Source organism: Rhinopithecus bieti, unplaced genomic scaffold (genome assembly GCF_001698545.2).
Source record: "Rhinopithecus bieti isolate Rb0 unplaced genomic scaffold, ASM169854v2 scaffold_32012, whole genome shotgun sequence".
Taxonomy (NCBI): Eukaryota; Metazoa; Chordata; class Mammalia; order Primates; family Cercopithecidae; genus Rhinopithecus; species Rhinopithecus bieti.
In genome coordinates, this window is record NW_016814432.1 from 1,951,026 (window position 1) to 1,968,874 (window position 17,849).

A 17,849-nucleotide genomic window follows, 5' to 3' on the forward strand; every position below is an offset into this window, starting at 1 on the left:
CATGCCGGGCTTCGCGCCCCTCACCAGCCGGGGCAGCCAGCAGTACCGGGCGCTCACGGTGCCCGAGCTCACCCAGCAGATGTTCGACTCCAAGAACATGATGGCTGCCTGCGACCCGCGCCACGGCCGCTACCTGACGGTGGCTGCCATCTTCCGGGGCCGCATGTCCATGAAGGAGGTGGACGAGCAGATGCTCAACGTGCAGAACAAGAACAGCAGCTACTTCGTGGAGTGGATCCCCAACAACGTGAAGACGGCCGTGTGCGACATCCCGCCCCGCGGCCTGAAGATGTCGGCCACCTTCATCGGCAACAGCACGGCCATCCAGGAGCTGTTCAAGCGCATCTCGGAGCAGTTCACGGCCATGTTCCGGCGCAAGGCCTTCCTGCACTGGTACACGGGCGAGGGCATGGACGAGATGGAGTTCACCGAGGCCGAGAGCAACATGAACGACCTGGTGTCTGAGTACCAGCAGTACCAGGACGCCACGGCCGACGAACAGGGGGAGTTCGAGGAGGAGGAGGGTGAGGATGAGGCTTAAGAACTTCTGAAATCAATCGTGCATCCTTAGTGAACTTCTATTGTCCTCAAGCATGGTCTTTCTACTTGTAAACTATGGTGCTCAGTTTTGCCTCTGTTAGAAAAATTCACACTGTTGATGTAATGATGTGGAACTCCTCTAAAAATTACAGTATTGTCTGTGAAGGTATCTATACTAATAAAAAAGCATGTGTAGAAAACCCTGTGGTCTCTGTTCTCACTTCAAATAATTTTTATTCTTTCTCTAAATGCTTGAGTATAAAGTTTCAAAGTTTAACTTGGTACTGTTTTTATTGTGGTAATCAAAGTTTAACAGCAATGTAGGATTTCTGCTTTAGTATTTTAATTAATAGCATTCTTGCCCTTTTAGTACAGAGCAACGAAAACACGTATTTTGTTCACCTTTACTGGCCCAAAGTATTCATCTCTCAAAAGTGAACCAGGAGTAAAGAGGGACATGGGGTAAAGCAAACCTGCTCCTATCTGCTGCTGTTCAGGACATCCTATGATCTTAGAATTGAGGACCTTAGGCACGGACTCTCCCTACTTCTCTTTGAATATGATAAACACAAATAAAAACACAAGTGAAGCTTGAACCTCTCAGATAAAAGGTACAGTATAAATTCAAGACGTCTTAAAATCTCCAACATTAACACTACACATTCTCCAGGTAAAATTTATTTGAAAGTAAATTATGGCAGGAATTCACCTGTTAAGACAATGGTATAACCTATCACAACTTCATATTAGAAAACCAGATTTAATTTTCATAGTTATTGAAGTTAGAGGCTTTATTCCTTTTTTAAAGACAAGGTCTTACTCTGTTGCCCAGGTTGGAGCGCAGTGATGTAATCACAGCTCATTGCAGCTTTGAATTGGCTCAAGTGATCCTCCACCTCAGCTTCCCGAGCAGCTGGGACCACAGGTGTGTGCCACTTCGCCTGGCTAATTTTAAAAAACTTTTTTTTTGTAGAACCAGAGTCTCCCTATATTGCACAAGCTGGTCTTGAACTCCTGGGTTCAGGCAATTCTCCCACCTCAGCCTCCCAAAGTGCTGAGATTATAGCGGTGAGCCACCGTGCCCAGCCTGAAGCTAGAGGCTGTTTTCAGTATGTCATTATTCTCATTTGGTTAGGATAAGATTGAAGGGAGGGGTAGAAAGTCTCAAAGGCGGAGAGTTTCAAAGGCATCATGGTAACAGGCAGCAACACGATCAAGCCCCACACGAAGGAACCACCAAGACTTAAGTGTGCATTCTCATTGTAGGAAGTCTTCGGCTAACTTGTTGAATTCATTTGCAAAACGCAAATGCAGGTTGTGTTTGCCTTCTGGCATCAAATGCAGCCTAAGAAAAGGAAGAAAAAACGCTTTGGGTCAATGGCACACCATTTAAGAACAAACCCCTCACTCTCCCCAACATTTCACAAACATCTGAAGTGAAAAATTGCCACATTTTCCCCATGAGCACTATGGAGGAGAAAATGTAACCCATCAGCCTTCTAAGAATATAGATAGAAACATGAAAGTCTTGGAGTTTATGACTACCCCTGAGGTTGACTGTAAGGCAATGACTTAACAGTAGCAGACACACATTGTATTTGGAATTGAATCAAGTAACAAATGGTTTGGCCAGAAAATGGACTGAGAGTTGGGGAGGTGCTTTGGTGGTTACTCTAGAAAAATCCATTTTAATGAAGTTGATTTGAAGAGAGAAGGTCGGTAAGATGATAAAAATAAATGTCCAGAATGCACTGGGCTGGGCCAGGTGAGTTTCTTGGGCTGTCGATGTAGTGGGCAAGTGCAAAGCAGAATGCACAGCCGCCCTCAGCCTGCTGCTCCGCGTTCCAAATCACCCTTCCATTTTTGGATTACTGAACAAATCCATCTACACACAAGCCGCCAGACAAATGGCTGTGAGGGTGGTGAGCCCACGCCAGCAGCCCTGTGCTCCGGGAGCCGCTGCTGCAGCTGTCACGGCTCAGCGTTGTGGCAAACACACTGTCCTCGTAAGGCTTCTTCCTTTCAATAGGACTGTGATAAAATGGGACAGGTTTACAGTTTCCTGAATAAATGCAGCCTTCTCTTTGTTCTATATTTGACTTATTAGCTACAAAAGTATAGAAACAGTAAAAGTGTTAAAGGTTCTAGGATGAAAGCCTAAGTTCAGGCCACTTTGTCTACAATGATAAGTAGACATTACAAGGACAATATTGGGGCAGAATGCGTTACCATGTTGCCGAATTTTTTGACTTTCAGTACTTGGGGACTGACAGCTCAGAACCTCAGCAGGCTTGGGGGAGGAACTGTGGGGCAGGGAGCTGTCCTTGGAAGATGCTGAGCCTCTTCCAACTCAGCCACCACATTGCGGGTGGGAATGGGATACCAAGAGAATCAACTTGAAAGGAAGACATATTGTTGGGACCTTTCCAAGGGCCTTGGAAAATTAGTAATGCTATTACAACCAGAACATTCTAAATTCAACTTTAACACTATTCAGAAAAGAAGGATGAGTTGCACCTACCCCAAAGATAGGATCCCAGTTGCCTACACAAGGAACAGGGTTTGCAGGGACATTCAAGGCCTTTGTTTTCAGGAAACAGGAAAGAACCAATTGCCAAGGATGCTGAGAGGTCACAGAAGGTCACGTATAGGCTAAATTGCATCCCCTAATCTGCACTAAGCTGGCCTGGGAGGCAGGGAGTCCCCAGCCTGCCACACGTGAAGTCCTCCTCTGTAGACAGCCCAGCCCATTGGGCTGTGATTTGCTGGTTTCCCATAAGGAAGGAAGGAGACCCTCGCTGTGGGTCCTTTCTTTTCGGCCGGTCGGCACTGTCTGCACTCTTCCTAATCTCTAGATCTTGGGGAAATAAAAATTAGGTTCCCTTCATTAAAATATGGGAGACCTGCTCTGAATGCAGGATGGATGAATGGACAGATGGACAGATAGATAGAAGAGAATATGAAAACAACTGTTCTCCTTGATACCTTTTGAGGGTCACTTCAAGCTCCTCAGTAGCCCTTGCCTCCCTTAGGTCTGACATAGGCTTCACTGCACGGAAACTCTACTGTGTGTTCATCTTTGGGAACAGGACCACAATAGACGGTCATGGATATCAGCTGTCAAGGCAAGGCAGGAGCTCTGTAGCTGCCCTAGGTTCTCACCCCAGTAACAAAAGGATGTAATCACATGCTTTGTGGAGACTGCTTTTCAAACAATAACATTCTCCAGAAAAATGAGCACGAAACCTCCCGCTGCTAAACACATGGCCGAGTGGGAAAGGAAGGGGCTTCAGAGGATGAACACGAGTTCCTCTGCCAGGGCAGGTTCCTCATTGCACGTTGCACCTTCAGAAACAAGACATGATTCCAGATATTTTGAGGAACTAGAAGCCGTCTAACCCCAAGATAAATGTATGGGTCACTTTACCTCTGTCGATACAGCTCTTTTAAGTCAAAATGGCATAGGTGAGATGCTGGCCTCACGACGCTACCATTCCTGCCCCGCCTGGAGTCCTTTTCATCTTTAGCTGAACTTTCACCTATAACTCAGGGAGTTAGACAGTAACAAGGCCACAAGTAATGCGCTGTGGCATGTCTTCACCTTGGATCAATGTAACAAAACTTGATCTATGAATCCATAAAGTTGTCAGTAAGTCTGTAATCCGTAGAGTGCCAGTATGTACTTTTGTTTTAACTGGAACCCAAAGCAGGCCACTGGATCTTTGCACAGCATCTCTTCCAGTGTGAAACTGGGCAGCAACATGGCATATCACTTCTTCAGGCATTCCTTCTGACGCCATCCAAACCTGGTTGCTAGTAGCCCCTTTTAATTCAGAAACTAAATATTGTCCTTTTTCATTCTGCTTCTTCTAGAAAGCCCCATCTAAGAAAAAGGTACTAGACCAGGCACGGTGGCTCACGCCTGTAGTACCAGCACTTTGGGAGGCCGAGATGGGTGGATTACTTGAGGTCAGGAGTTCAAGACCAGCCTGGTCAACAAGGTGAAACTCCATCTCTACTAAAAATACAAAAATTAGCCAGGCATGGTGGTGTATGCCTATAATCCCAGCTACTTGGGAGGCTGAGGCAGGAGAATCACTTGAACCCAGTAGGCAGAGGTTGCAGTGAGCCAAGATCCCACCACTGTACTCCAGCCTGGGCAACAGAGTAAGGCTCTATCTCACAACAAACAAACCAACAAAAAGGTAATGGTGGGCAAACCACAAGCTCCTTGCTGCTGAGGAAGCTGGGGGCTGCCTGGCTGGACAGGCTCTCCTCGGGTTAGGGCTGACCAGGCATTTGGGGATGGTGGAGGCAACAGGTCACCGAGACCTCCTTTTCTCAAATGCAACCATCTCTCAAGCAGTAGACACAAGCATTAGATGCAAAACTGCCCCGGAGGCTACTTTCTGGGCAGTGTGTCGGCTTACAGTGGGCTGCTAGAGGACCCTCGGGCTGCTGGGTTGGTGCTTTTAAGTGGTGTGTGGAGGACAAAGCCTTTCCAAGTCTGCTGTGACCGTGGGGCCCTGGACTGCAGGAAAGCTTTCTTCCTGTGACAGTCGGATGTAAACTGGAGGCATCATCGCGGGAGGAAAACACTGGCTTTATGGGGCCAGGACATGTTTTGTCTAACCAGCACAGAGTCCGAACCGACAGGCTACATCCATCTCCCTGGGTCACAATTCCTCATCTGGAAAATGCGGACAGTAACAGAATTTACCCCGTAGAATCATTCTGAGGATGAAATGAGAGAGTAGATTCAACGTATGCAGCACAGGGTCTGTGGGTACGTGGTAAGCTTAACAAATGTCTGCTGTTATTTTATTAGTATATTTGTATTGCACTGTACAAAGTGCAGAATTCCTTAAGGTATTAATCTGTGCAGCATATTAAACAATGCCTGACTCAGGGGAGCACAATTAATCTACATTTGTTGGCTAACACAACACCTCCAACTGGAGGCTTCTTCTCTTAAGAGTGGTTTTAATATAATCTTGCGGGTTGGCCGGGCGTGGTGGCTCAAGCCTGTAATCCCAGCACTTTGGGAGGCCGAGACGGGCGGATCACGAGGTCAGGAGATCGAGACCATACTGGCTAACATGGTGAAACCCCGTCTCTACTAAAAAATACAAAAAAAAAACTAGCCGGGCGAGGTGGCAGTCGCCTGTAGTCCCAGCTACTCGGGAGGCTGAGGCAGGAGAATGGCGTAAACCCGGGAGGCGGAGCTTGCAGTGAGCTGAGATCCGGCCACTGCACTCCAGCCTGGGCGACAGAGCGAGACTCCATCTCCAAAAAAAAAAAATAATAATAATCTTGCAGGTAAGATTTGTCTGGAAAGGTTCAGACCACACTGCTTGAAATATTAATACAAAGGACTCAACTTGATAAGCACTGGCTAATTCTGTGTGCAGTAAATGCTGTAATGAGCCCACAAGCAGCGTCCGGAGCTGACGGTTTTCCCTTCCATCTGAGCAGCAGCTGGGAGGAGCTGAAAGCAGCACCTGGGAAGAGGAGGGCTGGGATGCCAGTGGTGGGGAACTGTCACCTGGGGCAGTAGCAGAGGAGTGGGCTAACCACCGCGTCCAGGCTGGAGGCAGTACAGAGCGGAAGCTGCAGCCCTGCCTGCCTGTAGCATCTACCTCCCCACCAGAACCTGGCTTCACTTTTCTACGGAGCTGAAAATGAACCATTGTCACTGGTGTGAATCTTTTCCACCTAAGCCAATTCATTTCACTCCACCTAGTGGTAAGGCTCCCACTGGCCTGCCTGGGAGGACTAGGGCCATCTTACCCCTGGTGGCCAGACCCAAACAGCCAAGGAAGCTGCAGAAAGAGGCACTTCCTTCCCTTCTGTGGTTCAGACAGAGAACAGTGACTAGTCCACTGCACAGACATCCCAGGCCTGATGCCTCGCTGCCAGCCTGCCAGCACACCCTCTGGTGAACCCAACACAAGGCCCAGACCTTTGTAGAGATGGCATCCATCAGCCCTTCACCCTGTGACTGTATACTTTGTGTCAACTTGACTGGGCTACAGGGTGCCCAGATATTTGGTCAAACATTATTTCTGAGTGTGTTCATGAGGGTGTTTCTGGATGGGTTAGCATTTGAATCCATTGACTGAGTAAAGCAGAGGCCCTCCCCAGTGTGGTGGGTCTCCTCCAATCTGCTGAAAGCCTGAGTAGAACAAGAAGGCTGAGAACAGGGAATTCCTCCCACCTGGTGGCCTTCAATCTGCAATGTTGACTTTTTCCTACCTTTGGACTCAGGCTGAAACACTGGCTCTTCCTGGGTCTCAAGCCTCCTGGCTTTCACACTAGAACCACACCATCACCTCTCCTTGCTGTCAGGCCTTCAGACTTAGACTGGAACCACACCTTTGGATTTCCTGGGTCTCCAGCTGGCCAACTCACTCTGCAGACCTTGGGACTTGTCAGCTTTCACACTTCATGAACCAATTCCCTGTAATGAATCTCTTTCTTTCTACCTATATATACATACACACACATACACGTATTGTTGGTTCTATTTCTTTGGAGAACCCAAATATGCCCATATACCTACGCTAATAATGGTGTTGTCTTAGCTATTCAGGAGACTGTAATGAGCCGTGACCACACCACTGCAGTCCAGCCTGGATGACAGTGCAAGACATGTCTCTTAAAAAAAAAAAAGAAGGCCAGGCACAGTGGCTCACACCTGTAATCCCAGCACTTTGGGAAGCCGAGGCGGGCGGATCATGAGGTCAGGAGATCGAGACCATCCTGGCTAACATGGTGAAACCCCGTCTCTGCTAAAAATACAAAAAATTAGCTGAGCGTGGTGGCGGGCGCCTGCAGTCCCAGCTACTCAGGAGGCTGAGGCAGGAGAATGGCGTGAACCCGGGAGGCAGAGCTTGCAGTGAGTCGAGATCGCACCACTGCACTCCAGCCTGGGCGACAGAGTGAGACTCTGTCTCAAAAAAAAAAAAAAAGAAAAAGAAAAAAGGTATGAATAAGGAGCCACATGACCTCAGATAGGTGAGCGAGCAACTGGAGGGGCAGGCAGAGGCAAGGAAGCCTCACCGAGGAGCCGCCTGAGTCCTGGCCTAAGGGGTGAGCACACACCCAGGCAGGCGGAGGCGGGGGCTGAGGGGTGGAGAGCGGCTGCAGGCGAGAGGCGAGGGGCTCATCATTTGCAGCCAAGTCTGACACCCAGAACCAGGCCTCTGGTTCCTGAGATCTGAGCACCTCCTCAGAAGCGCCGTGATGGGCTGAATTGTACCCCTCATATTGATATGCTTAGATCCTGACTCCCAGCATCTCAGAGTGTGACCTCCTTTGGGTAGGCCCGCCACCACGCTCAGCTAATTTTTTGTATTTTCAGCAGAGACGGGGTTTCACCGTGTTAGCCAGGATGGTCTCGATCTCCTGACCTTGTGATCCGCCCACCTTGGCCTCCCAAAGTGCTGGGATTACAGGTGTGAGCCACTGTGCCTGGTCTTCTTTTTTTTTTTTTTTAAGAGACAGGTCTTGCGCTGGTTCATGGGTGTTTAAAGAGGTAACTAATTTGAAATGAAGTCATATGAGTAGGTGCTAATCTATTACGACTGCTGTACTTGTATGAGTAAATGTGGACACAGGAGGCAGAAAGGCAAAGCCGCTGTCGCTGCTGTCGTTTGAGCGGTTCTCACTGTGTGTTTCGTATCTCAGACTTCGGCATAAGAGCTTGTTAGAGGAAGGGCTTCGATCGACTAAAAACACATTTTAAAACCACTGAGCTTGAGTGATCTCTAAGGCCTCTTTGCTTAAAACAAAATAAGCGATTCTTATTTTCTTCTACCACAAAGAGAGGACAGAAAGAGACAAATTAACATAAGCTGGAAGCAGACCTGCTGAGCAAGCCACACTTTGTTCAGCCTTCTTCTGAGGCAAGAACGGCAGTTTGGTGTTTGTTTCACACATAATCTGTATTTCTCGGTAAAAATCTGGGAAGGGATAGTCTGTGCCTTTAAGTGGTTTTTTTTTTTGTCTTTTTTTTGAGACAGGGTTTTGGCTCTTATTGCCCAGGCTGGAGTGCAGTGGTATGATCTTAGCTTGCTGCAACCTCTGCCTCCCAGGTTCAAGTGATTCTCTGCCTCAGCATCTTGAGTAGCTGGGATTATGGGTGCCCACCACATCTGGCTAATTTTTGTATTTCTAGTAGAGACGAGGTTTCACCATGATGGCCAGGCTGGTCTTGAACTCCTGACCTCAGGTGATCTGCCCACCTCGGCCTCCCAGAGTGCTGGGATTACAGGTGTGAGCCACCGCGCCTGGCCTGTGCCTTTAAGTTTAATTAAGTGTACCTGGCAGCCAGGCATGGTGGCTTGTACCTGTAATCCCAGCACTTTGGGAGGTGAGAGGATAGCTTGAACCCAGGAGTTCGAGGCTGCAGTGAGGTATGATCCCACCACTGCACCCTAACCTGGGTGACAGAGTGAGACCCTACCTCAAAAAAACAAAAGTACCTGGCAAGGCAATGAAATATCCAGTTCACTGGAAGCTTGCTACACCGAGTTGTTTCCCTGCTGTCAGATGGCTGTCAGATGTGCACACAACACAGTCGGGTTTTGGTACTCAGGGAATCTGCCTTCGTTTTGTGGAGACCAAAATAAACCAACCGCATTCTAGGTAGGCTCATGCCCAACATAAAGGGCTCTTACAGCAGAGGGAGGTAATAAGTAGAAAATACAAGCCAGTTTTCTTCTCAGCAAGCTCTGCCTCCTGGGTTCACGCCATTCTCCTGCCTCAGCCTTCTGAGTAGCTGGGACCACAGGCGCCTGTCACCACGCCCGGGTAATTTTTTGTATTTTTAGTAGAAACGGGGTTTCACCGTGTTAGCCAGGATGGTCTTGATCTCCTGACCTCGTGATCCACCCGCCTCGGCCTCCCAAAGTGCTGGGATTACAGGCGTGAGCCACCGCGCCTGGCACTACAATCCAGTTTTCGACAGTCGTTGCTAATAACACTTTACACTCAACCTATTTCCTCCAAAGAATATTGCTTTAAGAAAGTGATCTTCCATAAAATAGTCTACTAAAACAATTAATATCTGCATAGTAAGGGTGTTTTTCTCCTATACTAATGTATTCTGTTGCTAGGAGATGGGCTTAAATTAAACTTTAATTCCTAAATTAAACGTTCTTGTAGACTGACTTTAATTAAACCTGGCTGTTTAAGGGCACATACCACATTTACTATGTATGTCACTGTGCAAAAACCTGTCATTTCTGAAGCTGGAAGACAATTAACCAGGTCACCTGGTATCTTATTCTAGGCACGTTACCATCGTACATATTAAGAGAGAAGTGGCAGCCGTACCATGGTGGAAAAGCACCATATTAGGAGAAAAATCTGAGATTCATTATTTACTAGCTATGCAGCCTTGAAAGATTGCTTAACATCTCTCAGCCGTGATTTCTCATCTGTAAAATGGATAATATTTTTCATAAGTGTGTCATAAACTATAACTAGATATTATACAAAAAATACCTTTTAAAATATTAAGTGCTATATGGAGACATCACTTTGCACACTGCAAACAAACACAATCAAAAGCGCAAAAACTGAGATTGCATAAAAAACTTCTGTAGGCCGGGCGTGGTGGTTCACGCCTGTAATCCCAGCACTTCGGGAGGCCGAGGCAGGCGGATCATGAGGTCAGGAGATCGAGACCATCCTGGCTAACAGTGAAACCATGTCTCTACTAAAAATGCAAAAATTAGCTGGGCGTGGTGGCACACGCCTGTAATCCCAGCTACTCACGAGGCTGAAGCAGGAGAATCACTTGAACCCGGGAGGCAGAGGTTGCAGTGAGCCAAGATCACACCATTGAACTTCAGCTTGGGCAACAAGAGCAAAACTCCGCCTCAACAAAAAACAAAAAAAAAAAAACAAAAAACTTTTGCAAGGATTAATAAGAAAGTATACTATTGGTACCATGACCATGACTTAGTAGTATAATTTTGTAAAGTCTAGTTTGAAAATACCTTTTATTGCCTACTAAATACATTTTTCTTTCTCTCTCTCTCTTTCTTTCTTTCGGAGACGGAGTCTCACTCTGTCACCCAGGCTGGAATGTAGTGGCATAATCTTGGCTCACTGCAACCTCTGCCTCCCAGGTTCAAGTGATTCTCCTGACTCAGCTTCCTGAGCAGCTGGGATGACAGGCACCTGCCACCATGCCCAGCTAATTTTTGTATTTTTACTAGAGATGGGGTTTTGCCATGTTGGCCAGGCTGGTTTTGAACTCCTGGCCTCAAGTGAACCGCCCACGTCAACCTCCCAAAGTGCTGGAATTACAAGTGTGAGCCACTGTGCCCAGCCCCTACTATATCAATTTAAAAACTCAAAGTGGGGCGTGGTCGCTCACGCCTGTAATCCCAGCACTTTGAAGGCCAAGGCAGGTGGATCACGAGGTCAGGAGTTTGAGACAAGCCTGGCTAACATAGTGAAAACCATTACAACTAAAAATACAAAAAATTAGCTGGGCGTGGTGGCGCACACCTGTAATCCCACCTACTTGGGAGGTTGAGGTGGGAGAATCGCTTGAATCTGGGAGGCAGTGGTTGCAGTTAGCTGAGATCACACCACTGCACTCCAGCCCAGGAGACAGTGCGAGACTCTAGCTCCAAAAAAAATAAATAAATAAATAACTCCTCCACTAAACCTTTTTGTCCACCCGCAAAATAATCCTGCCTAACTCCCACCTTTGCTCTTCACTGACTCTACGCTCTCACCACATGAATTATTTGTTATACAGGCTCATGTGTATTTTTGATTCATGGTTGAAGTGGCATAGGAGGAATGTGTGGAATAAAGAGATGCCTTTTAACTTAAAAAATGCTAAATGGATACAGCATTATCCATTATGGATATAGGAATTATAAAGGCTTATGGTAATTGTATTTTATTATGGAAAAGAAACTTTTTATCCTCATTTAAAAATTCTCTGAGAAATCCGTTGTTAAATATATCACAGAACAGAGTGATAAGGAAGCAGTGGAGCTGTTTCTGTGCCTGCTCTCCCGGCTGGCCTGAGGGCTTCAGGGACAGGGAACTCTACCATTAACCGTGCTGAGTGGCGCTGCCTGTCAGCAGACATCAGAAATTTGGTTTAACAGATTTTTTAAAATTGGGTGGTCAGTGCTTTCATCATGATAAAAAACTAAACTGAAAATTCCCAAATTGTGTGAAATTGTTTCGGTTAATACTGATGGAAATAAACCTGAACTATTACCAAGTGACAGGGCTTAGCACCTATGAGCATGTTTGCCACTCATAAAAGTAAGAGCTGTCTATCTGAACATGCCTTTCCTTCCGGTTATCAATCACCCACAGTTCAGGGCTTCTGTCCTCCGTGGTATCCTAAATAAAGTGGTGCTACTGACTGGCACTGGCAAAAAGGGGGGCCGTGTACTCTAAAACTCCAACTCCTCTTGGTTCTTTTCCTTCCAGTAGCTTTGCCCATTGACTCCGAGGCTCTGTGGGGGGGGGAGTGTGAAGGTGGTGACAGGACTTACCGTGAGCCTTTCACGTGCTCATGAATGAAGTCGGCATGAAACCGCGGGACCAGAGGATCCTTCTCACCGTGCACAACCAAGGTGGGGCACTGGACCTGGGGCAGCAGGTGCCGGCAGATGTTACCTGAAGGATACACAGCACAAGAAATCTGCTTTAGTGCAACCATTCTACGCTGTCAGAGGAAGCAAAGCTCTGCGAGCCCTGCCCCTCCTTGGCCCTCAGTTTCCCTATCTGTAAAAACCGCGGTTTGGATTTGACCGTGCCTGGGATCCCTTCCAGCTCTCACATTCTTTGGATTCCCTTTTCTGATTCTCTCTGTTTCTTGTTTGTTCGCCTGTTTCTGAGTTCTACTAGTAAATAAGCAGCCTGATTTAAATTCACATAAAACAGTAGGAAACTCAAATAAACACCCCACCACTATATTCCACAGTGGCGGTTCCCAATGTGAAAACAGGGGTAGGTGCTGGACACCTGCAGAGCTTTTCCCTGGAAATCACATTTCAGATGAGTGTAGGGGCCCCGGCCAGTCCTCAAAGCACATGGGCCTCACAGTGAATTCATTATACAACCTGCGCATCACTGATGCCTTTTCACTGATGCCTTTTCACTGATGCCTTTTCACTGATGCCTCTGTGACACTCCTGACTAACATACTTTGGAGGGACTGGAAGGACTTACCCCCATGTATGAGAACTTTCCAGAGGCAAAGGTGGACAGCCTGGGCCCTAGTCCCTGTACTACAGCTCCCTGCCTCTGTGAGACTGTGGTGGCCCCTTAACCACTGGGAGTTTCAGCCACAAGCAGGAACAATCATAGTTCCCGGGGGCTGTTGTGGGGCTAAAAGGAGAGTTGCATCTGCGGTTCCCGGCATCCCTAAGCTCTTTCCTCCTGCTCCCTCCCTTCTCCGTGTGTGTCAAGAAGAAGGCGCTGCAGCTCTGAGAAGGCTGGGAGCTGCCCCCACAGTGCAGTGCTGCCCTGCCTTGCCCTGGGCCTTTCCCTCCTCTTCAGTGGGAAGTCCCCGCCTGCTAAATGAGAAGGGGACCTGGTGACTAGGGAAATACTTCTCCAGGTCTCTGACACTTCCCTCTCCTGTCCCGAGATGACACACACTGGCCAACTGCTTCATCATGTGATGATCAAAGTCAATATTCCTAAGTGCTCACTTTGTACCAGGAACTGTTTACACAATTTCGTATCTGTTAAACCCAGTAGTTACATGTTTTAACTCATTCAGCATATAAACATGTTTGTCTGTTAAGTACTTTTGTAATAACAGTAATGCCAACCTTTCATTAGGCACTTACTCTGTCTTTGATCCTGCACCAAAGCTGAACAGATCATATCTCATTTAATCCCCACAACAGCTTTTCGAGGTCACAGACAGGAAACTGAAGCTTCAAGAAGCGAAGTTACCTGCCCAGATCCATTCTAACAGCAAGCCAGGGGCACAGCCAGAATGCACACTCAGGCCCATCGCACTCCAGAGCCGTGCAATGAATCCCTGTGCTATACCAAGCATCCATAAACCTGAGAGGACAGTGAGGAAAACAGGGTTCCTACCAAATTAGCCAGCACAGAAGGGGGACATATCATGAAGTGCCTCACTGTGAGAGAGATTATACACTGCTGCAGCCTCTGTATCATGAACGTAGTTTTGAATTGCTGATCTAACCCTATTTCCACCTTTAAATCTTCCTATCTTTTCACTACTCTCTTCAATAAAACATAAAAGTTTACAATTTACAAATGTGCCCTCTTTAATAGAGAACTGTCTCAAACATTGCTTTATGGCATTTTTTATTTTTGTTTTAAGAGCAGAAATTTCCAGGGCCTGTTTCCATGGGTGGATACTGCATCTGAACAGGAACATTATAAGGCATATATTTGATATATTTGCTGCTTTCAACTCAAACCAGAAGAGTAACATTTCCAAATGTCCTTTTCATTGTGAAAGTTCTGGCAGATGACTCATGCAGGAAATGATTACCTAATAGATCAAATTGGTCCTTCAATCACAACCATTTTGTAACAATGCACTCCAAGATTAGATCTCAGCTACTGTATTTTCTCAGCAATTAAAAAAAAAAGAAAAATGAGATTATAAACATAAATAGCTGTATGAAAATAAACTATAATTCAGAATTTCTCTTAAAGATGTCAATTCTTACTTTAACTGGAAATCTTGGTAATTTTTCAGATAAAGAATAGGAGGCTAGGTGTGGTGGCTCAGGCCTGTAATCCCAGCACTTATGGGGGGCCGAGGTGGGCAGATCATGAGATCAGGAGATCAAGACCATCCTGGCCAACATGGTGAAACCCTGTCTCTACTAAAATACAAAAAAAAAATTGCCTGCATGGTGGTGCACGCCTGTAGTCCCAGCTACTTGGGAGGCTGAGGCAGGGGAATCACTTGAACCCGGGAGGCAGAGATTGCAGTGAGCTGAGATCATGCCACTGCATTCCAGCCTGGTGACAGAGTGAGACTACATCTTAAAAAAAAAAAAAAAAAAAGAATAGGAGATATTTGTTCATAGTTAAGGTCATATCACTGAGTCCTGAAGATGGGAAAAAAATAATATTTTCTTCCTCATATTAACTCCATTGAGATTAAAGATTAACAGTGTCCTCCTGGGGTGACACATCTAAATGTGTAAAAAGGAAAAAATATTGTACATATTGTGGTCTATTTATTTTCGAATGACTCATTCTGGAATTAGAAAATAGAAACTGTTCAAGGCTTCTGGGTAATTATTTTGTCATCACACACACACCAAGGATAAGAAGGAAAAGAGAACAGTCTGCTATTAAAGACTCAACAATGTGAACCTTTGGACACGCAGCCCTATCTCTACGTTAAGCCAGATTGACGACACGAGAACTGGCACAGTATACAGTAACTAGTATTCTCTGTTCTGCTCACACATGAGCATGTGAGGGCGATGGGCAGATTCATGAATCACTGAGCAATTCTGGAACACTGGGGAGGAACTCGAGCACCCTCTCTAACAGGCAGAGAGCCCTTCAAGCCCAGTCACCTACCATCTGGGAGATGTTGGAACTGTCTTATGCCATCCACCCACTTTTCACAGGTTCTGGCAAAGTAGTCACACCCATAGAGGGCTTCTAGAGGCTTTCTTGTTCTCTCACTCCATTTAGAAACATCTCGGATGCCTGAAAAACAGAAGTGTAGGCAAAGAAACATTTAGTTTCATACTAAAGTATTGTCTTTAAGTATTCCGAGCAAAAGCCACTTCTGAGCCCATGCGCTCACTGCCTCATCTGCCTGGAATGCCTCCCTCCCACCCTCTGCTCCGTTTAGCCCTGGCTGCTGCTTTGCGGTGCCTTCTGGACCCGTGACTGAGGGCCTGCCTCCCACTAGGACCTGTGTGCGGTGGAAGGGACTTTGCTTTGCTCCTCACTGTACCCCAGGGCCGACACTAGTGCCTCCCATAAAACAGGCCCACAAGTCAGTGCTTACCAAGTGAATGAAATTAGAGCTGCACTTACTGCTCTCCTTTAAAGAAACAGGATAAAAGAAAATATGACCCTAACAGGGTCACCTGAGTAAGAGCGACCATATTTGCAAAGGAGGAGATTTTTTCTGCATTTCATTTGTATGGACATTGAAAAATGCACACAAAGTATTCATTCTAATTTCTGCTACCGAAGAAATATGGGTGTAAAAGGCTAAGTACCAAACTTCAAACTATATTGTAGATGATTCACTAGTAGGGAAGAATAGCTAAAACAACCATTAACATGAACCAGCAAATGCAAATGCGATTCCTTAGGCCAATCTTTTCCATATTTTTTTAAATACACTGTGGTAAGTAAAGATTCTAATGTTCTTGGGCATATTAAATATTGCTTACTGAGAGCTACATGTTACCCATGGAAGAAATACACCACCAATGGCATGAACTCATATGAACACAATCTCTACAGCATCCCGGACAACGCCAGGCGCCTGGCAGGCACTCACCATGTGCTTAGTGAATTCAAATCACCAAATAGAGGAAAAACTGCTACTGACAATCACAACAACCTTCTGAGGAGGGAGGACCCCCCATTACAGGACAGTGCCTGGTGCCCGCCTTTGCTTCTGCTAATTGGCTTAAATATTCAGAGGTAGGCCCCGCGTGAGTTGAAGATAAAGGCTGAAGAGGATGAACTGCTCTGCACAAGAATGCAAAGACTTGAGTGAGGTACGTAGACACAGGGTGAAGAGGTGGGGAGAAGATGTGGGAAGAAGAAAACGTTTGGGGGTGGGGGGTAAGGGAGAGAGAAGCAAGCAAGACAGTGTGAAGATGGCTAGTAAAACGGCCCCGCACATGCTTCTACTTTTGGCTGCATGGCAGACCGTACCCTCCGAAAGGCCTTTTTCCAGGGGAATAACTAGACCTTTAACAAAACAGAGTTTTGTGGCATTGCTGAAGTTGCAGGGGTTAATGGAAACCAGGGTGTGAGTGTGTGTGAGTGTGTCTGCACATGAGAAAGAGAATTCTGAAAATACAGCAAAGGAAGTGAGCCAGCTCCAAAGGCAGGCCTGCTCTGGGCGGAGACGCAGTGTTCACGGGCAGGCTGGGGGCCCAACCTGAGCCTCCTGGATTAAGCTGAGCTAAAAATGGCCCCAACCTGGTATGATCCTGTGGTTCCCAAGAGCAGCAAATGCACATCTTCTCGGAAGGAAAGCGCTCTCGATTGATGCTCACTGTTTTGTTTGGTTTCGGATTAAGAGTAAGCAAATATTAGCTCCTAACCAAAGGTCACGAAACAAACAGGATTTTTATAAAGTTAATGGAAAAACTAGAAAATTGGAAGAGACATCTTAAGAAATGATGCAGAACACCATGCAGAGACAAGAAGATGAAGAAGAGATAAGGAAGACGGGAAGACGAGGTCTACAAAAGTCCACTTGTCTCGGAAGACGAGAATAAGGAGAATGAGCGAGACGCCTACTTGAAGAAATAATGGGTGGGAGTGTTTTTCAAAATAAATCAAAGAATCCACAAACAAAAATGCAACGTATTCCAAAGAGGATAAGTAAAATGAAATCTGCACTTGGACAGAATATATTAAAACAGCAATATATCAAAGGTAAGGAGAAAATGTGAAAAACAGCCAGAGAGTCAGGACACATCTCTCCGAAGCAGGAACCATGTGGATGGACAGGAAACATCTCAACAGCAACGATGGAAGGCGGAAGACTGCAGAATGGGGGAGACGATGACTTTCCGCGCCCATTTCCGCACTCAGCTAAACAGACTTGCAGAAAAGGTGGGTGAAAAGAAAAGACACTTGTTGGTAAAAACTCAGTTGACCATTAGCAGGCTGCCCTTAAATAACTTCTAAAAATAACGTCAGGAAGAAGAGAAGATAAATGCGTTTAGAAGGAACATTTGTGAAGAAAGAACAGGTGAGTAAACAAACAGGCAAACATGTTGGTGGATCTAAAACCAAACAAAATCAGTCAAACCAATGAGAAAATAAAACACTGTGAGGCCGGGCGTGGTGGCTCACACCTGTAATCCCAGCACTTCGGAAGCCTGAGGTGGGTGGATCACTTAAGTCCAGGAGTTTGAGACCAGCCTGGGCAAAGTGGCGGAACCCCGTCTCTACAAAAAATACAAAAATTAGCCAGGTGTGGTGGCACACGCCTGTAGTGCCAGCTACTTGGGAGGCTGAGGCAGAAGGATAGTTTGGTGTTGAGCAGGTTGCAGTGAGCTGAGATGGCGCCACTGCACTCCAGCTTGGGCAACAGTGTGAGA

The 17,849-nt window shown here is 46.4% G+C and overlaps 1 protein-coding gene and 1 pseudogene across 2 annotated transcripts in view; one reads left to right on the forward strand and one right to left on the reverse strand.

Annotated features, from left to right (window-relative positions):
- LOC108514228 (tubulin beta chain-like) overlaps positions 1 to 740 on the forward strand; it is a 76,576-nt pseudogene extending 75,836 nt beyond the window's left edge. The window contains exon 4 of the transcript XR_001881159.1: positions 20 to 740. The product of XR_001881159.1 is annotated as a tubulin beta chain-like (transcript). The remainder of the gene's footprint in view (positions 1 to 19) is intronic.
- Positions 741 to 804: 64 nt separating this feature from the next.
- Positions 805 to 17,849, reverse strand: part of BPHL (biphenyl hydrolase like) — a 32,591-nt gene continuing 15,546 nt past the window's right edge. The window contains exons 5-7 of the mRNA XM_017850286.1: positions 15,121 to 15,252; positions 12,081 to 12,204; positions 805 to 1,885 (exon numbers count right to left, since the gene is read on the reverse strand). Coding sequence (XP_017705775.1) covers positions 1,798 to 1,885; positions 12,081 to 12,204; positions 15,121 to 15,252 — 344 coding nt within the window. The 3' untranslated portion in view covers positions 805 to 1,797. The remainder of the gene's footprint in view (positions 1,886 to 12,080; positions 12,205 to 15,120; positions 15,253 to 17,849) is intronic.